We start from the raw sequence: 26,037 nt of genomic DNA, 5'->3' as shown, positions 1-26,037 counted from the left end.
TCGCGGAACGACCAATTTTCACCGATGAAGCCTTGGCGGCTCGATCCACGAAACTTTTCCGCGAGGATCGGTATTTCCCGGATTCCTGGCAGGATCATTTCGCAGGAAACAAAGCTGTCGCCGCGTTTGATATCAGCTTTTACATGGTATGGCAAGCGTCGTGCTCGTTCCCTTTCCATCGTATCTGACAAACCGTCTACCGGTTTGCCGTTCCATCCCCTATGAAATTCGATATTAAACATTCTTCGCGCGACCCGCGACGGGGGTTTTCGCAGTGAAAAGAGGTTTTGTTTCGCTAAGGCTACGGCGTCAGGTGGTACGGTGCAGCTCATTCCGTGAAGCAACGCTGGCCAAGCGGCCATCGCGCCGGCAATTTAACGAAAATGAGTTTCGATGCAAACAACGCCAGGTTCCAGGTGTTGCTGACGAGAAACCGTCCGGAGAACGAGTCGTTCGTTCGCCACTTTGCAACCGGCAATCCTGCGAGCCGGCAAATGTGATTCCCTCGTGAAAGTAGCTGTTGCCATGCATACCTTTGAACAGCATCGGATATTTCCAATTATCATCCGACAGCAATCTTTCGAATAAACTGCTAGACAATTGCATACATAATTCCTTGAACAATTGAATTTTTTCCAAATATCCTCATTTTAATTATTAATACGAGGGTTGAAACGAAATCATTGTCGTTTCGCATCGTAAGAAGACGCTCGATGAATCGGCGAGCAAATCGTGTACAAGCGCAACACGCTTCGCGTGTAACGAGCGTTTTGTACAAAGAATTTAATTGGAAACTCAATGTCGATTATGACACTCGAAGTCCTTTGCACGCGCGCGTTACCGTGACAAGAATTTAATTGTTGCCCAGAAAACGGGAATACCGTTTAAACACGTTGTTTCGCGCGCTCTTGTATCGGAGGCTTTTTTTTTAATTTATATCGCTCTTCAGACGCGGAGTATCAATCGACGCGGAATCCAGCATCGTGACAGAATCGAATTTCCTATAAATTGCTTCTTCCGTAGCAGAGTGGCTGGAAATTCGTTTTTTAATCGGCCTGTCATCAGCAAACGATAAATTGTCCTCGAGATAGAGCGATTCGAGTGGCAACCAATCATCGATCCGCACCGACACCTTTCTAAGAGCTACAATTATTCTCTCGCCATCGATTCGTGACATTAAAACAGACAAGAAGATAAATAATTTTTCTAAATAATTTCCCATTATTGGATCGTGCATTCGAAGTCTCTTCGGCAACTACTCTAATGTTCTCTCTCTCTAATCTCTTAAAAGCCAAATGGCTGTCTATACGTTAATATCCGCGGTTAAACTCGCAGTTTTCGAACAGTTCAAACCCGTTGCGATCCAAAAACGAGAGAGGATTTGCGTTGGCGGGAATGGAATTAACCCGAGCCATACGTTGTTGCAGCTCGGCTAAATATTTTCCAAAGTAGCTCCGACCTGCCGCGATCCCAAATTCCCGTTTAATTATAGCGGGCTCCTCCGCGAACGGTCCCGCGAATTATTTCCCCATCAAAACAATAACAGAGCCCGAGTCTCCGCGCGCTTACGTGCCCCAAGTGTAGCACAGTGGTAGTCAGATTTACGATCGGATCAGGATGCTGCGCGATTGCGACAAGGGTGGGCCATAACTTACGTAGGTGGATCTTCCGCGTATAAATCATCGCGCAGCCAGAGATGCAACGGGAATGCCTTTCTTCGAGAGCAAGAATGAAAATAAAATCAATGAAAGCGCGAGCGGAAAAGGAGTTCGCCGAGGAGGCTCGTTTCTTTCGTACCGCGATTTCCTCGCGAGTTCTTGTACCTACTTCTTCTCTTTTTTTCTTCTTCTTTTTCCTTGGTTCTGGTCTTATCCTCTCGTCGCAGTCACCGACGAGGACAACGAAGAAGCGCAAAGATCGTTGCACGTGCACCGTGCACACGCAGCTGACGCTCGACGTCAAATGCAACTAATGCGCTCCTTGATCTCGCGACGCAACCGAGACTTCGTGTACAGAAGAAAAAGAGGCTGGACAATTTTAAAAGCCCTTTGATTTACCGCTTGTGAAATGGAAATGGAGCCGCAACGCGGAGTTGCTCATAGAGTTCGACCTGCTTTTTAAGCAGACTCGATCGAACCATTGTGAATCAGCCACCGTGAGATTGGCTGGTAAAAGAACGTTTCCGGTGCTTCGAACTAGAGACAGAGATTTCTTTGCCAATCGATTCTTTAACGCGTTCGACTCGTGTTATTTTTATATCGTTAAACGATTTTTGTTTATCGCGCCTCGGTAATTATCATTTATATTCGTTCAACAAAATTTTCCATTCAACGAAAGAAAATATAACATTTAATCGCGAAGCAGCTAACAAAGTTCTCGGTTTCGCGAACGGGTTGACTCGACGATTAATATCGTCCCCGTGTTTGTAAGCTTTTTCATTCGATCCACGCGAGTTAATCCCGGCAAGAGGGTCCCAACGGTGTGCCGGTAATGGAATTATTAACGAGATAAGTTTAGGGAAAATTTTTCGCAAGTCGCCTCGTTCCTCTTTGTCAATTAATAATCGAGCATCGCAACGGGCGAGGAGTCTTAAGGGTAAGACGCCCGGGGCGGTTTCCGGCGTCCGATAACGCGGAAGTAGGGAAGCTGCAGCGCCGTCTGACGCGAGGTAAATGCTCGCGATATATCAACGTTGGGAGACGATATTTTGAATATTTAAAGAACAGAATGGGATGAGCGATCCTCGACGGTGAATCATTTTTACAACGGCGACGGCGCAATGGCGAAGAAGAAAGGAGGAGGTAGCATATACACCTGGCAAGGTGATCCACCAGCCCGTCTTCTCGTATTTCCTTGTCCAATTACGTCTTTCGAAGAGTAGAACAAGAAGGAGCACCGTTGAAATCCCTGCAGGACCTCCGCCAGAGATGGAAGAAAGCTGAAAGAATCGAAACGAGTGCATCCATTATGGCACTTCGCCTTCTTCTTCGACGAACGATTGTCTTCAAAGAAGTTGCCAGGAAATAAACGGCCAGACACTGTCGATAAACTTTTTAACGAATCCTTTTTCTCATCTTTCTGAAGGATTTACCAAGGGCTACGAACACTCGATTACTGTTTCTTTTTTTTTAAATCGACAGTCTTAACGAATTCCTTCATCTTTTTCTTCTTCTTTTCATTCAGTGAAACACTCGCAACTTTTATCGTTCTCCTAACGACTTGTCTGTATCATTGAATTTTTATATTTCTAAGGGACATTCAAAGATGGACACCGGTCTTGTTTCGATATATTGCCAGGTAGTCTAAATACGAGGCATCGATTCAAATATCGCGCATTCCGTTTTCAGCCTTTGTTTCCGTTTTTTTTTTTCAGCCGCTATTTACTCGACCGGGAAAATTGTCTGCTGCACAGTTCCATGTACATCCTTTGAGATGGAAAAACAAGTGGATGGCGGAACGCAGGCTGGAAGAGTTTCCCGGCCATTTTATTAACCTGTTGTTAGGTGGGCAAATCTCGCTGACAAAGGGTCCTTTGTGCACGAATACCTTGCACAATACTAAGTTGTTTTTCTATGCTGCCCGTTCGCCGTTTCGGTTTCATCGTACGTCATTCGCGATTCGCATTTTTATTTGATTCGTAATGAAAAGAAAATATAATGTCGTTTGTTGGACGAGTGACACGATTTAATAAAAAAATAATGATGAGATCGCTTTCAGGTAGACGCACAATTCTTTTGTTCCACGCACAATTCTATAGAGTCTAGAAAGGCTGCTGGCAAGATCGTTGTTGATTCTCTTTTCATGCATCGATTCTTCCGCTCGAACAACGTCTTTGAAGCCTATTTAAAAGCATCCTCGGGGTTTAAACGATAAAGCTTGGAAGTCGAGCCGAGTTTCGTGACACGGTTTTACGACGACGAGGACTCAGACTCTTCTTGTTCAATTGTTCGGCGACTCGAGCACTGTTGCGTTTAATCCCTCGCTACGTTTAACAAAGAATTTTTCTTCAGATAGAGAGACAGCTTGCCGGTGGTCGTTCGTTGGAAACGAAGGGTTTCATTTTTGTTGTTGACCGCTTTTCGTTTTCGTTGAACGTCAAAGCTCGCTTAATCCGTCCACCGTCTATTTTTCTCTCTTTCTTTCTCCTTCTACCCCGGCCTCTATACGTCATCATCGAATTAATTGGATTTCCTTTTAATTGTATCGAACGGAACACGGCTCATCAATTTAATCGCTCGGCAAAATGAACTAATTCGAGCCTCGACAAACAAAAACGAGCTCAGTCGATTCAACGGGTGCAAACAATGGAATCAGCTGCGAATCACCGTTCCAAGGTAAATCCTGTTATCATTTAAAGAGACATCTTGATTGTTAACACTCAGACGTTCTTAGAGATCGTCTTGAAGGAATTGTTCGAAAGTTTGCATTCTACTATACAATCACAGACGCGAAGGATTTGTTTCTTCTTTCTTCCTTTCCTTTTGTTTTCTTTTATTTTCTTCGAATCTCGTGTTCTTATTACACGAAGGTACTTTTTATTCAGACAGAATCTTTCGTAAATACCGTGCGAAGGTTGAAACGATTTTCATCGAATGCCGCGTTAAATCGGACCGGAACTTGTATTCAGTCGAGGAAGATCGAGGACATTCTGCGAAACGTCGACGTGCTCCACGATTTTATACCTTCCCGTTTGATAAAGCGCTTTTTCTCCCCGTGTCTAACGTCGTTATTCTTCGTGTCTCTGTTCAGACTACGGACAAGTTGATTTCTATTGAAACGAAACGCTCGTAATTCGTATCGAGCCGCTTCGGTTCTGTTCGCGTGGAAGAAAAATATGGCCGGAGCTACGAATGAAATAATAAAACGAGGCTCGATTCGCGATACCGTTCTATGCGCAGCTTGAAATTTTCAGATTCTCTTTTTAGATACATACAGATAGAGAGCTTAACTTGAAAAATGACCCTTCGTATCTGCTTGCCATGAAAAATTGAAAATTTCTATAAAATGTTTAAGGGAAGCATAAATTTTCTTCACTCACCAGAATCGAACGTCACCTCACTGATCAAGATCCACCTGGATGAGAAGTGAAGCCTCAATTTCACGTATTTACCTACGCGATGATGGAGTTTGATGGTGATGTTTCGCGATGATTCGAAAATCTTGTCCTCCATGTAGGTGTATGTGATCGGTTCACCTGTGTAGTATTTGCCTCCTATGCTGAACAGTATGTCCACATGGGAGAACACCTGTAACATAAGGTTAAACACCATATTAGTAGGTCATTGTGTTAGGTGACATTATAAATTACACTCATGACTTTAAAGTATTTTGTTTGATCCAAGTTTCACTCGAGACAGAGGGAACAGAGTCCAAGTACCGTGTGTCGCTGGAGGATTGTTGATATGTATAAGGGAACATGGTGGCAATAAGTTCCTGAAAACTTAGGAAAAAATTTCCAAGTCCCATAGAATCCTAAAAAAATCTAACAAGGGGAACTACCCAAGTGTTACACTGACTTATTAATGAAACTTTGCCAGCTTGTAGAGCTCGTCAAGCTGAATACGCCTATACCCCCTTTTGGGGGCAGACGGTTAATTGTTTAAAAGATATTAACAATTACAGTTAGTTACTCCTTACATTCTGAAGTATGACAAACTTACACATAGAACTCGCAATCTAGAGATCCACGGTTCAAATTTTTGGTTCCCAACATTTTTTTTTTTGAAATGATAATTTGTCTCTTTTTGAATAACTATTACATAAAAATTATCATAAAAAAAAAAAAAATTTTTGGGAACCAAGGATTTGAACCGAGGACCTTCAGATTGCGAGTCATGGATCCGCTCCGTGTTTAAATACATGACTCGCAATCTAAAGGTCCTCGGTTCAAATCCTCGGTTCCCATTTTTTTTTTTTTTTTTTTTAATGATAATTTGTCTCTTTTTGAATAAGTAAAATTTTGTATTCTATTTTGAATAACTTAAATTCTATAAAAATTGCCGACCTTCCGGACGGATTCTTAATATCTACAGGGGAGCATTTCACTCCAATTCCTGGTTAATCAATTCGCACTGCCCTAAGAAGTTTCACTTCAAAAAATGTTAGCATCTTAAACTAGAATGGAGTGAAAGGAAGATCCATTTTCATCAGTCTTGCGGCTACCGCGAAGAGATTGATCGTGGTTGCGGTAAAACACAGCGGAAAGCTAAACAAGCCTGCGTATAGATTAAATAAAACAAACATAGACGAAGTAGGACGTTGATGGATAGAGTCGTCTGAAAAAAGCCTCTCTCGCCTTAGAAGATTTAAAAGTACAAAGTAAAATACGATGAACAGGGGAGAGAGAAAAAGAAAGTCGTACGACTTTTGGGAATGTTATAAAAGTTTAATGCGTCCCTGAAGTTCGATAGGGTATATAATCTGACTATAAATCAAGGATATTATCCGGGGTCGCAAAAGGCTTTATTTAAGCAGTGTATCGAGACTACGTCTATATAATCTCTATTCTCGTGTTGCGCATTTTACGATCCAGCTGATCCATTATATTTTTCTGTTTTTTGTATTGCATAAAAGTCAAGGATGAAAAAAAAAAAATATCACGTACGCGTCGACGGAGGGATGAAAATTGAAGCTATCCAAAGAATAAAAACTGCAAACGACAGCGAGTTTCGCTTTGATAAAAATGTCGGGCGAAAGTTAAAACGAGCGAACCGAGAACAAATTGAATTTCTACCGAGATTGGTCGCCGACAGATAAAATTCAATGTGAATAATAATGCAGATTGTTTGACAACGCGAACGTTTAGAACAGATAAACAAACCGTGGAATAATTTTCACGACGAATAACAATGAATAATTTCTGTACTATTTGAATGAATTGAGTTATATGATTTTTTAACATTATTTTAATAAATTTAACTTGAAAACTTCATCCACAAAAAATTAAATTGATATTGTTACGTTATGATCACGGGCGATATCACATAAATTTTTAGATAATTTAAAATTCCATCCTATATACTTAAAAGGGTATCCTTTGGAAGGGTAATATTTCGAGTTCCTTAGCCCATTAGTTGATCCCTTCAAATACGAACCCTTTTAATATTAGAACAAGCAAGCTCTTGAAACCGAGGGATCTCGAACTCCTTATTTTCAATAATAGAAATTATTAAGGTACATTTCTAAAGCTGCTGTAACTCCCTCGTGAAACATTAATTGCGGACCACAAATGAAATGTTCAAAATCATCTCCGGCCGATTTTTCTATGCAAACACGTGTACGTCATTATCAGTGAGCAAATATCCGGCTATCGAGTTATCCGTCGAAGGGAAACTTTCTTTCGACGGATGCGGCGGGCGTACAAGCCGAAGGTCGATAACGTCATTGTCACAACCGCGGGGTAACATCTGGAGCGGATCCGTCGAATCGGCTCCGGAAGATTTCGTTATCGTAATTCGCGTCATGTAAATCCAATTACGAAAGATTCGTTTCAGGTCCGATGGGAGCCGGAAACGATATCCCGTTGACGGGAGAGGCGTTTATCCGCTGCTATCGACGTCCCGTCCTCCCTATATCGCATCGTTCAACTTGGATCGTCATAAAATTCCTTTGTATCGAGTAAACATTCCTCATTTCTTAAAATGATATAACTAAAGTTATTCATTCTACATCTTGAATATCCAATCACTCGATATATGCTCCATCGTCAACCCCTAAACGTCGCAGTACACAACGATCGACTTCTTCAGGTAACGAATGTGTTAAGTAAATTCCATTGCAAAGGATTAAACCAGTTTCTCTGTGTAACCCGTTGAGAGTACGGGTTTCGAGGTTGTAACCAGAGTTAACAGGGTTTTTAATCGGGTTAGTAAGCAGTTAGAATCACCGGCTTGAAGCTTCCTTTCTCCTCCAGTATTACCGTCGAAAGTCCGCCAACACGGTGGTGTATTCGATCGAAACTCGACGAGACAAGTGTAGAAAGGTTGACTGGTGTTGTGCGCGGCCATGCGCGTGTACAACACTGTACGTACACAGGTGGCGAGGGAGGCAAAAGTCAGATGCAGAGACGGAAGCCACGCGGCTTATCCGATATAATATACCGGATGAAGCGCAATAACTGATCTGGAAGTAAATCCCTTTTTTACAGTACGGTTCAACGGAGAGAAATGGAGCTTTCGGTGAAGCCGGTACCTCCGAGCCAGCCTTTTATTCTTCTCTCTATCTCTTTTTTTTTCCTCCAACCAACCCGGAAAATGGTTTCGTTGAAACGTATCTGTACAGTTCTAGCGTAAACAGGGACTTACGCTCAAAGAGCAACATTATTTCGTTCCCATCGGTGGCGTAACACCGCGACCGTGTGTGTAAACGTTTTGAACTTGTTCCGCAACGATTCCACCGGCTGCGTTTTTACGGCTCGTTTACAGCTTTTTACCCGTGTGCCTTGATTCCATCCGTTCTTTCAACGATTTCTCGATCGTTCGCGGCTGCTTTTTAATTGGACACGATTCCGACGGTATCCGACCCAGAAAGCACAGAATTCCGACGACCTAATAACAGTCTTTTTATGTACGAAGTCGGAGAATTAATGAGAGCGATCGGAAAAAGAAAGAATTCGATACAATGCGAAATTTCATTCCGTTAGAAATTATACTAAAATAAGAATATCAAATGAATCCTTTGAAAGGAGAGAATATTAAAAGAGGAGACAAAGAACATATGAAGTGTCGCAATTTACGTCACCTCGTAAGTTTTAGACGGTCACACGTACCAGCCTGTCCTAATTATTCCTCTCGTTTAGCCAGTTTAATCAGGCACATTAAAAAGTTACGACAAACTAGATTCGATTCGGCTTACGTTAAAATAATTAGTAGCAGCGTGGCAGGCATCAGATTTCGTTCATTAGCCGATCGTCGAGTCTGATGCATTATGCGGCATCAAAGGGTACACGTCCGGCCGGTGAAATTGAAATGGAATCCATAGGAAAGAGCATTCGTAAATAAAATTGACACAGGAGGAACAGGGACCGACGTGCAGTTGCATCGAGCCGGGATGCAATCAAGGAAATTTATGCACTTTGACTGTGTAATGCGGGGAGCGACGAGGGGTTGGTTCTTGCAGGGGCAAGGAAAAGTATTTACAAGCTGTCAGAAACGCAGCGGAAAATCTTATCAGACGTAGCGATGAGTTTGCTCGTTTTCGTTTCTTCTCCCTGCCGAAGAACGGCTAAGTAAATTGACTCGCAGACGTCTCGGTCGTTACGTTTATTTAATTACGCGATGTCAAACATTCCCAGGGTACACAAGGAAATTACAAAGTGATCTTGTTACTTATGCCCGAGATTCCGCGACTTTATATCGAACCGAGCCTCTCTATTCAACTTCCGCCCACTGTGCAAGAAGCACCGGTGCGAAAGGTGTTAAAGGGCTACGCTTTTTTTTTACCACCCTTCAGGATTTAACTTTCATCCGACAGGTCAACTGCGAAACTCGGTCAGCTTTTGCCTGTGATTACTGCAACTTTTCCTTTAAAGTTTCTTCAATTATATTAGGTAGTTACGGATATGGTCAATTTATTCACTGAACTTTTTTTAATGGCTCTAACTTTGTTAGTAATAATATTTATTAAGCAGAACGTGTAACTCGCATGTGTATTTTCTAAAACTATAAATTGGTAGAAATTAACTATAACGTACAGAGTTACCCTAAAAAAATAAGAAATGTAATATAATGCTTTCTTTGATCATCGAATGACGGACCTGGGAGAGAGCCACAATTCTAATTTAATTCTCTAATTTTTCCTTTATTATACTAATTTTATTTAATCAGCTATTTGAAATTTATCCGAAGGTGTCCTGGTACTTATTAAAGAAAACGAGAGTCACCCTAGAAATCCAATAATAATTAAAACGTTCGCCATTTTCCAGGACCCTTTTCCCGGCTCGATCACAGCTAATTTCGTCCCGCGTCTCAAGATGACGTTTCCTTTTTATCCGCGATACCGATACGCCCCTTTTGGCTGCCAAAACACTCGGCGGGGTTGTTTCGAACGGTAAGGGTGAAGCATTTTCGTATCGCAGTCTATTATCGCCCATAGCCGGCATGTTTCGTTGGCTGGTTCCGTCGAAGGGGAAAACGTTATTTGGATATCAAAGATGTGCCACCGGCAAAGCCCCGACAGAGCCATTGTGCTTCGGGGTTCCGGTTTATGAGCTTGCGAAAGCTCCAACCAGCGTCGGGGTCATTCTGTGTATAAAACCTGGCGACGTGGAAGGGAATCCGGAGGACGATCGGTTGCTTCGCTGCTTCTGTTTCGAAGCACAACCACGAAGAGGGTAGCAACGTGACGGTTTCACAGGGACACACTCCTCAAAGACCACGCGTTTATAAGCGTGCTTCCATCATCCCCGTTCGATATTCTCCCTCTCGTACTTTGAATACGTTCCAAGTGAAAATTTCAATTCTACGTCGAATACGTCGATTGCGGAAAGGGAGAATTTTTATTTCGACTGTTTATAACGCTTTTTTATTGCACGTTTCGTGGAATTTTATACATTTACCAAGCACTGAAACGAGTACCGTGGCCCTTGATCCGTTCGGAACCGCGCGTTTCGTGGCCGAGCGGCGAAAAAAAACCGCTCATTGCGGTCGTTTAGAGGCAGACCTCGGCGGCCAGCGTTGAAACGAAGCGGAATCGCGCTTTGCATCGGCGAAACGGGTGTTTGCGTTTCCCAGTTTAACGGGTTTTTTTCCCTAAACTAGAGCCGGGATTTTTGTTTGTTACCGTCGCTCGGTTTGTCGATCTTCGGGCTATTAATTGCCTCGAAAAAACGTCGAAACGTCCCGATGATTTTTCCTCCATCCGACAATCGCAAGGGAATAAAATATCGTCAGCTTGATCGTGGTCGGCCGTGAAATCGCTGATACCGAAAAATATAGACTGTTCTCGTGTTCCGTATCGACTGCCGACAGATCGAACGTTTCAATTAAACGGTGTTATTTATTTCAACGAAACGCTCCGTCTATTAATTCGATATTGTAAAAGAAAAATTGGTAATATGAAAAAAATTTTAATATTTCAGCGCAGAGATTAATGAGAAAAGTCTGCGATACTTAGTTTTAATTAGTTTTTGGTGTTAGAAAATAAATCCTCGTCCGCGAAGGTATTAATAATAACAGACCGGATCATTTGTCGTGGCCGCGCGTTAGGGGATGATGCCGGTAGCACAAATCCGCTTTAAACTCGCGCGAGTGTTTCGCCCGACGTTATAGTGCATTTAAAGATTTGGCCGTGCGTGCGGTGAAATATGCATGAACGATTATCGAACAGTACCATAAATGGGGAGTGGCCGAATTTTGATTTGGATAAAAGCGTTCCCAGTGTTTCGCGCGTTTCCAACGATAGCTTGCATCGAGGGTAGAGGGATGCGCTCGGCTTTCAATCAATAAGGCTAATCGTACGACGAAACTGTATAATGTTAATCAGAGGTCCGCGTGTTCGCGTTCATCAAAAAATCATTTCGATAATTGTAGCTCGAGAATATTTCACGCTGATAATTGTGGACATATATGGATAGCGTATCGGATATTCAATCAATGAACTTGAAAAATTTCATACGTTGTTATGTACATAAAAAGCGTGACAATTGAATATTAGTAAAATTAAAAAAAGAAATTTAACTTTGTTAGAAATACACACAATAAAGTGTGAATTTTAGATTGAAACTAAAATGTGAAAAGAGAACGAAATGTAACTTTTAACTTTGTTAGAAATACACACAATAAAGTGTGAATTTTAGATTGAAACTAAAATGTGAAAAGAGAACGAAGTGCACCTTGTAAAATGTGACACTAGCATGCTTCAACTGCATGCACTTTTATAACGATTTCTCGTTGCAATTCAAAATACAAAGCAACAATACAAACATCCTACAATAGAAGAGTTTCTCGTGCAACGAACATTGAAACAGTATATTTTTCTGGGAAAGGATATGTTTTTTGAAAGCGGAAAATAACGATTGGACCACTGAATTTTGAGATTATTCGCTTTGAAATAATTGAAGTAATAGAAGTATTAAATTAGTGACCAAATTTTTGAGCTAATTTTTATCTAACAGAAATAGAAAGAAACGAGATGAATCAATATCTCCATTCGACCACAATTGATCTCATCTTATAACCACTTTTTAATTCACTTCTTCGTGAAATGATTTCTGGTCGTTCCGCTTTGTTCCTCCCGCGGCGGGATCGGTTCATGCTCGAAGCGTTAGATCGAAAACAAAAGCTGGAAATCGCGTATAAATCTGACGTTTGATCCGGCAATCGGTGAGTTTTATTCCGGGGGCGGAAATAATTCCATCGTCGGGACGATTTCGCATGCGAGCCGCGTTCGTCCGCTTGTATATCGTGCCGGTATCGAAACGCTAGCGGGAGGGGTTGAAAGCGAGCGGATGTATTTGCATTACATTATCGAAGTTAACGCGAACGACGCGGAAGGGTCGCGAAATCGCTGCGAAACGGAAATTATACAAGGGGATCGAATTATTGTCCGCCGTTGGGACGAAGAATGCCCCGAACAACGCGAACTCATTTCCGCTCGCTCGCTCGACGACCGACCATTACGTCTGCAACGAATGACGCGTAAAGCTTGTAACGAATCGCGACCAACATCCATTTTTCCATCTCTCAACCGCGAATTAGATGTCTGGATTTACCTTAATTTAAAAAAAAAAAAAATTAAAGAGAGACTGAACCGCCGGTGAATGTTTTTAATATCGTCAGAGGCGTATTTAATGCCTCGCGTATTTTTCCAATTAACGGCTCGCGGACGAATTAAATAAAACTTTCCTTTCCCCTCTGGGCTCGTCGCGAATGCATGGCATTTGGAAACGGGACTGAATTATTAACTGCCGCGTCGCGTTATTTTGCCGAGCGAGTATGCTTTAAATCGCGACGTTGTTAATGGATATTTATTCAACATTACAATACGTAATATAAAAGAATTCTATCTTTAAAACGGAGGAAGCGAAGCTTAACGAGAAAAAGTTGAAACGGGATGTATTATCATTTTACCAATATCGTATTCAAATGAAATAGAACCTCAATGAAAAATATATAAATTAGTATACCTACTGGATGAACTATCCATACAAAAAAAAAAAAAAAAAAGAAACGGGTAACTTTTCATAACACTCCTCGAAATATCCCATCACCGATGTTGCTCAGAGGACTGACTGTACCGTAATAACCGTGATCATTCTATTTCTAAGTGATATCCTTCGATCTGGCCAATAAGTCGTATCGGAAGATATCGAACTAGCAGGAATTACCGTTTCAGATTGTATTTATATTCAGCCGGCGTCTGGCTGATAAAGCGTCGACTGGAATATTCAATCAACTGTGGGGGATAGGGAAAAGCATCGTTTCGTTGGAGGGAGGGTACGCGACGATCAGGCCAGAAGGAGGTGACGGTAAAAGGATCTGGAACAACCGTGGATGGTGAGCCTGTTGATCGACGCTGCTTGCGCATTCCTTGCGGGAGCTGAGAAATAACGTCGCCAAAGCGAGGGTAAACGATTCGTCGCTTCCCTTGTATTTACGTTGGGCAGAGGCGTGGATACGTAATTAGATGTGAAACCTACCCTCCCCTGATTCGATCTTTATCTTCGTTTCCGTAACTGTAGGGTTGTAAGGGATAGAGGAATCCGATACTTTTAGCACGATAGTATTTGAGAACACGCGGTCCATGCTAAATTTTTGACAGAGCTATCTTTCCATTTCTAATTCGTTTATCAATGTGTCACAATGGCGTAAATTAACTCTTTGCGGACGATCGACGCATATTTGTGCCTGAATCATAATTGTCATGGTAATTTTTAATTTTGTAGAAAATTTGATATAAAACACAGCTATAAGTGTAGACAGTAAAGAAGCATAGAATTATTATTTCTTTTATTTTAAATTAATAATACTCTGTGCAAAGAACTCTTAAGAACGTTCCATCCCCAAAGGGTTAAACCTGGTAAAAAAATATGAAGCACGCATTCTACCTTCGATAACGTACAGGGTGTCTCAAAAAGAGTGATAATCTTTGGAACCTCTAGATTTCAATAATCCATCAATAAAGAATTGATTAATGATCTGAAATAACCTAAGGATAATTAATAACCTACCTGAACATCCTTGGTGAACTGGTTGTTGCAGTAGATATGAATGGCCGAGAATTCTCTGACCTTGTCGAATTCGAACTTGATCTCGACCGGCTGTCCACGTGTATCGTTCCTCCAACCGACCCATCCCTGGTTACGATCGTTATCATAATATCCCATTTTAAAGTTATCAGGACCAGTCCTGCCGTCTGTCAACTGACCCAGACCACGACGCAGCTCACCGTCCCAGTGTCCGTCGTAGGTGGCATCGAAGAACTCCCATCCATTACCCCTTTTATCACCTTGGGGCATCGAATAGGATACCACACCATCTGCGGTCAGATCAAAGCGAACAGTCATTGTTAGGTATTCACTTTCTGATCACTGCTGTGAAATTGTCAATGAACATCAATATGATTCCTTGAAAATAAAGTTAGATTTACATGGTTCAATTCGCAAATAATTAAAAAATAATTTAGTGATTTCAGAAAAATAAGAAAATAAATGAAAGCATTAAGACAATTGAGGTAAGAAGGGGAGATTAGCAAATTTCAAGTTCTTCCAAAAGATTTGATTACTCCATTAATAGCACCAACACACGTGGTAGACGTACAACAGTGGTACCCGATGGTACTTTAGTATGTACATTAGTTTCCGTTTGGTTAAACGTTTAATTCGATGTTGATTCATCAAAGGATGAAAGAGATAATTGTACAAGCAAGATTCTGAAAAGCAAATTTGCGCACATGACAACGGTATAAGGGTTAATGGACAGTCCGTTGAATATTCTAAGCGGCGGCAAGTTGAACGAAAATTGGAGAATGCAAACAGCTTACCGCTCCAGTAACATCCGTACAGCTCGACCCGCATGCAAACCGTCCGCGTGTGATGGCTGTAGGGCAGAAAACGGATCTTGCTCGCCCACAGAGGTGGTTCCAGCTCGTGCTTGGACTCCAAATACGTGTTCGTGTTACCCTGTATTACCTGAAACGTTAGAGACGTTTGTTAAAGACCAAGGATAATTTACCCCTTCGATCCGGCGTTCGTGGCTTCCGGCCCGTTTCAGACTCCGGAGAACTTACGTTTCTTACGCTAACCCCTAGATACGATTCGACTTGGATCGTTAGACACGTATTTGTCGTTCCAACATTCTAAAACTACCTCGAGTTCTCATCGGGGAAAATTTCGGTAGGATCTGCCTGATCTTTCAGCCAAAATTCTATCTCGCGCGATTTCAATTTTTCACACCGTTCGAAAGTGCACGATTTTCCTACGCGATATTTCCAACGCGACTCGTGAAAGAAACGGCGGAACATTTTCCCCCTCGATCCCTCGACAACGTTTCAACGTTATTTGACGTGTCGCATAGGGAGAAAGATGAAAAAGAAAAATAAAAAAGAAAAAAGAAAAAATAGTATAATCGTCTGGCGTGAACGCGTCTGTGGCACGAGGTATACACTGTCAAAGCATCATCCATTTCGATGACATTTATATCGACGAGAAGATGTGTTTCTGCACACTTCGTCACATACTGGGATACCATGGTCTGGCTGTGAACGTCTCGTCATAGGAATGGACATCGCGTTCCACCGCATCAGACGGGGGCTAAGGACTAATTTCATTCCACATTCCACCACGTTAGGTATGACGAGGTAGAGGAACGGTTGGATGGAGGATCAGAGACGCAGACGGAAGGGTTCGAAACAGAGAGAGAGAGAGAGAGGGGTGGAATAACCGTGAGGGGGTCTGGTTTGAGTTAAACCGTCCATCGCCCGCATTCTCTGATCCTCGTCAGAGAGGACGACCATATTGCCAGTCTCTCTCTCTCTCTCGTTCCAACGTTTCCTACCTTATGTGCTCGCACACGTTGATGCAATATTGATTTCACGTTGTGGGTTTATGAATAAAATAAGCGGTTTATCTGACGTTGGTACAGGCCAGTGGACGGCGTGCAGAAAAGCGAAGGTGGAAAAGGGGTGTACGGTCCCGAGAGATCACGCCAAGTGGCGTTACCCATGGCGAGCAGATAGCCCGAGCAACGATTCTGGTCTCTGTACCTACACACATCCACTCCTTTATGTGTCACACGGATACACGGATAAATCCACTTGGATGTGCGAACCAGCGGTTTCTTGTGTGAGCCAACCAGCATGCAACACTGTTGCGTGACAGAGCATTTTGCGGCAGACACGACACATTCTCTGCACGTTTCCTACCCTCAACGTACACCTTCCGTACCATCGGACCGTCTCTATCTCTTTTTCGTACGATCAAGCATCGACTTCGACTACTATTACCGCGTCTATTCCCAACGCGCCTTTCTATTTCTTTGTGTACCTGCACGGTTGTACCTTGAATCGCTGCTTTTCTCGATTTGTTTCGTGCAATTATTTCTTTTTTTATTTGTACCTACGGGAGGACTGAATACCTATTGTTACTTGATTTCTAGTTTCTTTTTTTTATTAGGTGATGACAAATTAGCTAATTGTGAATCGATTATCTAATGTACCATGATCTAATAAAATGTTTCTTTACTTCAGATTTCAAATTACAATTAATTTAATTATCTACAGAAGGTTTGTGTTACCTCCTTCACTATCAATACGTTTTATCTTCCACAGACGCTATAGCATCGAATGTCGAATACGTGACGGGCACACACGACCTCGTTCCATAAATATATAATTACGCTTTTCAATGTTTGAAAGCAGTCGTTAGACTTCTGCCTGGTGCTGTGCAGGTTCTGCCGACTCGCAGGTCATCGTTTCCTTCGAGAAACTGCCACTTGGAAAGCACTCCCCTGGGCGAACCCTTACTCTTGGACGGCGTATACCTTACAGAAGCCCAGGGTGGTAACCCACTCCTCTGTCTGGGGTCGATTCTTTCTCATTTCGGGCACCAAGGGACCCGTGCCGCCAGCACGTTACACCATCAATGCCGCCACACTTTGCACTGGCGTAGAAACACGCGTTTGTTACCGCAGAAATTTAATGGGATTGCAGGCGACCGACCAGAATTTCATTTCTCGAAATGCTCTCTATAAATCTATCTCCTACTAAAATATGTAACCGATACTGTTATTTTGAACATCTGAATGAAACCAGACACCTTGGGTTCATAATGGATAGGTAACTTGCTCGGTAATGATATTTAATTCCAGGAGCACGGACCATGGAGAGAACCACAAAATAAATAGCATACTCGTGTTGAAACCTAGATGATGGGCGACATGAAAAAATTTTACAAGTCTCTACGCCACTGAACAGGTGCACAAGGTATCGTTAAAGGTGTATAGGTGTTCAGGGTGATGACTGAAAGGGGTGGATATTACTTTTCATTACCCTAGCGGCGAGAGACCTTCGAAACGCTAGACGACCTTGCAACTCTACCTGTTACCGTGTATACAATGAACGAGGGAATGAGAAACAGGAAAAGGGAGACGGTGCGTGCCCTTCTAATGCAATTTCCTGCTACTTTTACTTTCCCCTTCGACCCAACGATGCGTGCGTGTACCCGTAAACAGTCTGGTACATGCGCATGGGGGTCAAGTGTTGAGCGCACAGCAATTATAGCCAATATCGATCTGTGTTATTGTTCGAGGGTTCTTCGAGTCCGATCGTGCAATTCTAACGACCATTTTCTAGAATTTCAAGGAAATTAAATGTTTCGGGCATGTATAGAATACAGTTAATGCAAAGAAAAATATTCAATTAATAAATCATAATATTTTTCATTTTCTTCCTTAATTTTGATATTAATTTAGAATACAATATAATTGCTATGTCTATTCACTTAGAATCCTCGAATATTCCAAAATCTTATTAATTAGAATAATATTCATCAGCAGAGACAAATGCGTGCTGGCTGCGGGTAAAGCAGCAGAAATTGCAACCAGAAATACAGGAAGGAAACTAATGTTAATAACTGCAGGGTTTGGGACAAATACGAGGAAGAATACCTGTCTTGCGTGCGCTTCATTCATCGCTCAAATACTGTAAAATTACATTACTTTCACGATTCTATGGCAAGAGAAGGTTCATTTTTGAACGAGAGAAACGACGTGGAAAGCTCGAGACCAATTGTTTCGCCTTCAACGAGCTTTGTTATTGTATTCTGAAATCAAGGTACTTACTTCCTTCATTATGTCTGCGGTAATATTATCATTGAATCTTCGTTTTTACAGACCGACGAAATTAAATGGGAATATTCTTGAGACGATGAAAGATAATAAAGACTTACATTTTAGTAACATAGATCGACGTAAAAATGTCCAAACAATGGAAGTTTCAAAAGCAATAATTTTAGTATAATTTTGTGAAATTATTACTTTCGAGGTTTTTTAGAATTACGCTAAGTTGGTAGGATTTTTGTTGATTCCCGATTGTTGGGAAATTTTATTTTGAATTAGGTGATCCCTTATCCTCGAGGATGCTCGTCGACAAAATTCGGTGAGCCAAGCGTTCACGGGACCCTCCACTTAAGATACGCGGTTTTCAAGTACCCATAACTTATGCTCATGACCGTTTTTACCTATCGAGGCGGCGTATAAAGGAAATTTATCGCATCGAAGCGTACATGTCGCCTTCGTAACTCTATAGACGAACATTTTTGTGAACTGTTCAATCACGATGTTATTGGATTGTCGGTTCCCGATAAAACGATATTTTTAGGAGACCGTTTTGCTTATTTGCTCCACCGTGTATCTACGAGTTCCCCTGATTATGTTATATAGAAATTGGTACGTCATATTTGAAAAGATCACAGTGAAAATTATTAGTTTTGTTAGTTAAGTGCTTTTCTCGTCGTATTAACTTGGCACGAATTTTCATAAGAAAATCTGGATTAAATTACAGTCCATGTTTTCTTAAAATATTTACAGATGGTAATACAATATTCATGGTACGAAACGTAAATTTAATTTTACATTTACAGAACCATCGAATTTAATTTCCAATTTGCTCGTTGAATTCAATCGTTTAATCGATCCTTTCTCCGAATCTGCTTCATCATTTAAACTCATAATATCTGTCTATGTAAAGAATCTATATTCCATATCCCCAGAAAATCAACGAAAATGAAATATTAAATCAACGTCCATTATTTGTAAAATCTTCGTCCAGAGATCATATTAAAAACATTTTATATGAAATATCCAGATCTACTTCGTTCTCTATTTATTCAAGATTTTTATTAAATAAAAACTACAAAGCAGTGATCTTCTTGAAATGTGAATGCATTGTTTCAAAATAAATTCACGATTGTTAGATTTTCGAAGGTAATTTATTTAACCCACTCTCGCGTGGTATTTTTATCTCTGTTTCATTTTCAATGAATGCCTTTCCAAATGCGAATGTAATTACATTACGAATGTAATTACGAGCTTAACACATTATCGAAGGGCGAAGTTTTATAGTAACTGTACTCTGCAACGGGAACATTTCGCTGATTTAACATTGTACCAGTATATGTAAAAAACTCAAATATTATATATTTTACCTAATAGGTACTTTTTAATTAAATTTTCAGATATGTGACACTTTAATAACTTTCTGACCGAAGGGTTACTTTACCTTTAGGACGTAGACTGCGGTTTTTTCGACCACTTTTTTAGTCTTTTCAAGTATTGAATATCTATAAAAAGTAACGGATGGTATAACTGGAAAAATTGAAATTTTATATGATAAAAATAAAAAAATTAGTTAAAGCTTAGTAAATTCAATCATGGAGTTAAAACTAACCTGTCGGTCTTTCAAGGGTTGATCATGCCAGTGAGGCAAAGCACTACAGTTGACCCTTGATACAAGAACCGACAATTCGACTTCCAGATTTTCTTTTAGACAACGATTTCTTCGTGGCAAACGTTAGATCGTTGAATCTCGAGACGTCGCTTAGTCACGGAAGTCTATGCGTCGCGTGCACGATCATCTATCTTCGCTCGACAATTTATACAGAAAGTCGCACTCGACTACGTTCAATTTCCTCGGGTCGAAGAGGAAAAGAAGGCGAACGCGTTAACAGTGGCATCGCAAACGAGCCGGTCGGTTTTTCCGTGACGATGAAACGAGAAAAACCGAGTGAAGCACACGCGAGTCTCGTCACGAATCCGGAAAGTTTCACTCTTAAAGTGGATTTATATTATCCGTTCAGATTGTAGATAAAAGAATATTTATATTTAGAGCTTTCAGACGCTTAAATATACCAAACTGCTATATTCGCAAGAAAACCACCCCAAATGTCCCTTCTGTTATTTTAATAATAAAATCTAGGGGTAGTTTCCTCGTCAGTGTTTCATTGAGAAAACGTTTAAAATTAGGGCTGTTCGAAATGAATTGGCAGGGTTGTTATACTATTTGACAGTATTAGTGGAACCGTTCTATAACTGTTCCCTATCTAAACTTTTATGCAAATAGAAACGCTCGCGCACACGCAGGAATCGTCATTATCGCGTCACGCGAACAGTCAGCCCGAACTGTCAGCTTCTCTAGGTGGCTTTGCTCCGTGACGCGGGAATTCCGTGTGGAAATCCGATAATTACGGAAGGGGATAAGGATTACGATGGAGGTGCGTGAGGAGAGAAAACGCGTGCGTGTCGACACGCAAGCTACGTTTAGTTGGTTGGTCGAGCTGATTCCGCGTAAATCACGAACACGCACGAACGCTTACAGAGGTACGTACACGGACGCGTTCGCGTAAAACGTTTGAGGGGTTGGAAAAAAGGCGAAGGGTGATTGCGAGGCAATGTTGGTTATAATGTTGCACGCACAGGAAACGGGAGACATTAGCGAAATGTTGTCCGCCGGATAATTCGCCAGCGTCACGGAATATACGCGGTCAGGGCTGCTTTATCACGGCCGATTGTTATTCTAACTGCTACCATAACTGTTTCTAATGGGCCGGATGAAGCGGGTCGCGCATCGACGGAAACCAGATCCTGCTCGTTGCCGGAGATACCGCGGAACGGGTATCGAACCGTGCTCGAAACTTCGACCACGAACGAGCTGCGTGTGGCGTATTCGGATGAGCTTTCGTATTATTCGTTCGTGTGGAAAAACGGAGGGATGATGGAAACACCGTGGATGGACGAACACGGAAAAACTCTGCTTTTAACCCTTTCCATTCGTCATTTTTCCATGAAAGCGAGAATGGTGTAAAATTTAGAAAACGAAAATAATGTGAAACATGCGGTTGAATTAAAATCGGGACTCTCTCCATGGTCCGCCCTCCGAGGGTTAACTTAAAAGTCCCTAATTCTTTTAAATAGGTATTATTAATGAAAGCCTGACCAAAAACTGAATATTATATTAAGAAATTATTAGATATCGAATTTCCATTTTGGGTCAATTTGCTCTGAATGGCGCGCAAGGGTTAAAGGATTAATAATGCCTGTTAAAGTGTGTTATACAACACGTATTCATCTCCACAACGATAGTCGCCGTGTTAAAACCGCTGTACACTGTGATCCACGATTACCTTCTTTGAAAAAGAAACCGGGTCACTCTGATTAATTGAAGTCTTTTGCGAAAACCGTCCACGGGTCCCTTCTTTCTTTATTTTCACTCCATTAAAGCGGCGGGTAATTAATGTCGCGATATTCGTTATCGGTGCAACGTCACGGAAGCGTTATCGTTCTGCAACGGAGATGAAAATAAAAAGAAAGAAACATAGAACGTTTCGTTGCATATCTATAAGGTATTTTATGTATTTCCTTTTTTTTTTTTGGAACTTGGTTATTAAATGGTGTGCGCTTCTACCTTAACGGGTTACGTTGCAGTAAATAAAATAACGAGACAGAAGGCGGACGTGGAAAAAGAAGGCAGGAAAGTGGGACGGGAAGTACGTCAGTACTCATTAAAAACTATCGCAGAGACGGAGGAGAGGTAAAAAGTGGAACGATTCCGGGGCTTCGCGTACGAGCATCGGTGGCACGCCTGCTTTTCCATACATTTTTCGGCTTTTTGCCGTTTATTTTTCCCTTTTTGTTTTTTTTTTCTCTGTGAACGACCGTCATTGTGCGATACGATTAAAACCGGAGCAACCAACTGCGAGAACGCTGCGTTTCGCATAGAATATACAGGGTGTCCTGGTAATCATGGTGGAACTGAAAAGAGGTAAATTTCCAGTTGAAAAAATAAATAAAAATTGTAGGATAAAATTTAGTTATACGTGGTTTCCTGTTCGAGTAATTTGAGTTAGAAAATTTTTTAAATATTTATAATAATATTTCAAGAATTTTCAAGAGGAATTTTCTCGAGGACGGACCTGTATATAAAACGGATTTGATTTCATGTATTTCAATTTATTTTCTCAAAAGAAATGAACTCTTTTTTTAATTGTACCGTTATTGCTAAGACACCTTGTATACATCTCGATTCAGTGAGCTTTTTTCCCGCTTTTCAGCTTCGCTGGATGGTGAAGCGTGTTTCATAACCACAAAAGAAAAATGTAAAGATACTTTCTTCTTCTATCTCAAGATCGTCATTTCGTTCGCGGAGTCTGAATAAAATCTTCGTTAGTTAGGAAGCAAGTACTGGCTAACAAAATTCAGCCACGGTGCAATGAAAGCTCGTTCAATTTCAAGCTGACAATGAGATCATTTTCCGCGAGTTCTGCTTCAAGAATTGCGAAGGGTTTTGTATAGTCGGATGACTGTCCATTAATGGAGAAGCTTACAGTTTCTATAATCTACGTTGCAAAATTATCAACCGACAAATTATAACGAACGCATAAAAATTGAATAAAGCATAGAATTTCTCAATTTCAGATAACAGAAACAGGCTGCTATAATTTTCCAAATTTTCAACAAAAATGCTTATAAAAATTCAGGTTATTATTTCAAACATACCTGAATATAAATGCAAAACTTCGGCTATGTTAGTCTTATGGTTCTTCTTAAATAAATTCTGAAAAATTGTCTCCAAGGATGGGCATCGAAACTTTGTACGGAAACATGTAAAACGATTTGATACTGTATGGTTTATTTTGTCGTTGGGCAGGATTCGATGTTCGCGCTGGTTGTTGGTAGTCTGTTAGAAAAACGGGCCACTTTCTTGCCCCAGAACGTGAGCGTGCACGCGGATTTGCAGTGCAACCGAGAGAAAGGAGAAGCTTGTTGGCGCCTCGAGCCTTAATTACCTCTGCCGGTCTTTTGAAGCCGCGCTGCTGCCGTCTTTGGCCCCGTGACAATTATTATTATGCGGTACAACTTGTGCACTGGCGCACACCTATCCACGCAAACACACATCAGAGGACATTCTTGCCTCCGGTCCCGCTGCTGTGTTCACCGCTAGAATCTGGATGGTGCTCGCGCGTGCTGGAAACTTCAGCCTTCCAAGCACGGTATTCGACAGCGTTCTTTTCATCCTTCTTTGGATAATTTCGCAAAAATATCCGAGAAATTCTGGCGAGCGTACGTGAAAGCGTCGAGGGAATCTCGCAAAGGAAGAAAGGACGAGCAAGGATCGCCTGGTCCCGAAAGTAATTAAGGAATCTTTACGTCCGCTTTCACAGAAGAAGATGCCATCCTTCGAAAAAAAGAATTAAGAATGTCGGATTAAAAGACAACCGTTTCGTTTCATCTATTTCTCTAAATTCCAAACTTTAATCTACGGAGCAACGTACTCAAGGAATTGTAAATCTTTACTCTATAAACACTTCCTTCCGCCGTTGAAACGTTCAATTATCAAACGTATTTTTCCATTTGTAGCTGTTCGAGCTGGTTGTAATTGTTCAATTTACAAGCGAAACGAGCTAGACTCTGATAACTGGAAGAAATCCGATAATCGGGTACAGGTTGTTCGCGAATCAGTGAATAATCATGAGACCGAGATGATTGAACCTGGTCTTTCCATGAAATCATAAGGTTGAACACGTGACAAAGGCGTCGTCTGAAAAAGCCGAACTAACTTTTGCAGTCTAGCTCCGGTGCATTAGCGTCGGCACAAGTGGTCCATCAATATTAATAAGGCGGTAACTGGACAGCGGATGTATAGAGATGGCCGATCGGATAACCGATTCGATAAAAAGAGACTGTAAGCTGCCGTTCCTCTCACCCGAGGGGAGAGAATACTTATCGTTTTATTTAGCATTCCAGGTAGGATCCTTCTTCTTTTTTACGGTAACATGAAAGTTCGATGACGATGGGCTGATTAATCCTCTGGCGCCTAGTTTGCCAGGGATTTGCATTTAATCACGAGTAATTCAATATCACGATTAGAAAATCTTCATGAACTGTTGATAACTTTGATAAATAATCAAGTTTTTATTATTGGATTTAAATCATTCACGATGGATCCTTTTTAATAAAAATGGAAAAGATTTGCGAATTCGCAGAGGGATATTAATATTTCTTCAAAAAATCTAGTAAGGTCGTTTAGGTGACTAAAAAGTAGCAGCTCGTAAGTCATCGTCGCGTCGTCCATTCGCAGGATTACTGGGAACATTAACTTCCTCAGGTTTTTACAAAGGAGCAATTACGATTCAAGCGCAACGGAGAGTGTCTGACGATGGTATCGGCGTCGAAATTAGAGCTTACACGAAATCACGAAGCGGAACACGCGACAGGAACCAGCATGATTCGCAGACGAGACCGCAGTCCCTTGGCACGTTGATCCTGGCACTCTCTCTCACCCTCTCGGTCCATCAATATTAATAAGATTCCAACCGGACAGCAAGGACACGGAGATGCCTGATCGGTTGGCCAATTTGCCTGCTAGTTAGCCGAGCTCTTTTTCGCTACGCCTTTCAGAACGTATCGTTCTGTTGGTAGGTGTCGTAAACCGAGCCAGGATCGTTTGCTGCATTAATGACCATCACGTCACTTTGGAATCGTGCCCGAGGGAACAGCTACGGACGGGGCTTAAAGTGTCGTAATAGCTGCACCTTCTCCACCAACTCCATAAACACTGAACGGGGTAAAAGACGATAAGTTCTTCTGCAAAAACGTGTCGTGTCGCCTTCGGCGAGCTTCTTACGAGTCTCTTAGTGCCAGGTTATATATCTTTTCCTATCGTTAACTGGTGCTCGTTGAAACAGAGTTCCTCTATTTGCTTCATTCTGTAACCTCGCCTACTTTGCAGGCTTACTTTGAAATATGTTGAAAAATAAAATTCGCAATCACGATATCTAAGGATATTTATTCTAACGGAGAGAAGAATTTATTCAAAAATTTGATGCAGACGTGTCAGTCTTGGAATAATATGAAATCCGTAGATGAATTTCGCGAAGAGCAAAAATAGAAAGAAATACTCGAAAAATTAGATTTGCAATTGGCAATCTATCCTAACGATATCTAAGGATCTTTATTCTAATGGAGAGATGAATTTAATTAAAAATTTGATGCAGACATTGAGTGGCTCTCTGTCGATCTTGGAACAATACCGAATCCGTAGACGAATTTCGCGAACGGCAAAGAGCCGCAGCTACGGTCGAGCCTCGACAAAGTGGTGCATCGTCGGTACGAAATTAGCTTACGGATTCGCGATAAGCGGCTTACGTTTCGAGCGGGATAATCCTTCAGTCTGGTCGTTCGATTCTTGATCGTTCAGCGAGCGCTTTGAACTCGCACGGGTTCTGCCTCGCTTTAAGAGCATCGCACACCACCAGGAATAACAATCTCGCCGCTTTAATCGGCGCGGAATTATTATTTCAGGCCAGTGACCAGGCACGGTCAATTTGAAGACAGTTTCTACTATTCTGGGCGCAGCTGCGCCCATCTCGATCAGTCAGCGGCAGATGCGCGAATCGGTCGCGATATTCATAAATCACGATATCTCGAGCGATTCTGATTAACCTCGTTCGCGCGTGCACTTGGGATCGCGATCCTTTCGAGTTCTATGAACCGGCAATGACATCAACTTGTTACATGTCAGTCTGTGATCGAATAATAAAAATGAACA

The 26,037-nt window shown here is 41.6% G+C and overlaps 1 protein-coding gene across 2 annotated transcripts in view; it reads right to left on the bottom strand.

The window, feature by feature from the left end:
- Positions 1 to 26,037, bottom strand: part of LOC114874670 (discoidin domain-containing receptor 2-like) — a 124,541-nt gene that overhangs the window by 27,699 nt on the left and 70,805 nt on the right. For both annotated transcript variants that reach the window (XM_029184171.2, XM_029184180.2), the window contains exons 5-7: positions 14,980 to 15,127; positions 14,168 to 14,475; positions 5,039 to 5,246 (exon numbers count right to left, since the gene is read on the bottom strand). In XM_029184171.2, coding sequence (XP_029040004.1) covers positions 5,039 to 5,246; positions 14,168 to 14,475; positions 14,980 to 15,127 — 664 coding nt within the window. The remainder of the gene's footprint in view (positions 1 to 5,038; positions 5,247 to 14,167; positions 14,476 to 14,979; positions 15,128 to 26,037) is intronic.

This window comes from Osmia bicornis, chromosome 5 (genome assembly GCF_907164935.1).
Source record: "Osmia bicornis bicornis chromosome 5, iOsmBic2.1, whole genome shotgun sequence".
Taxonomy (NCBI): domain Eukaryota; kingdom Metazoa; phylum Arthropoda; class Insecta; order Hymenoptera; family Megachilidae; genus Osmia; species Osmia bicornis.
Note: the sequence above shows the minus strand (reverse complement) of the source record. Positions and strands in the feature narration are given on the sequence as shown.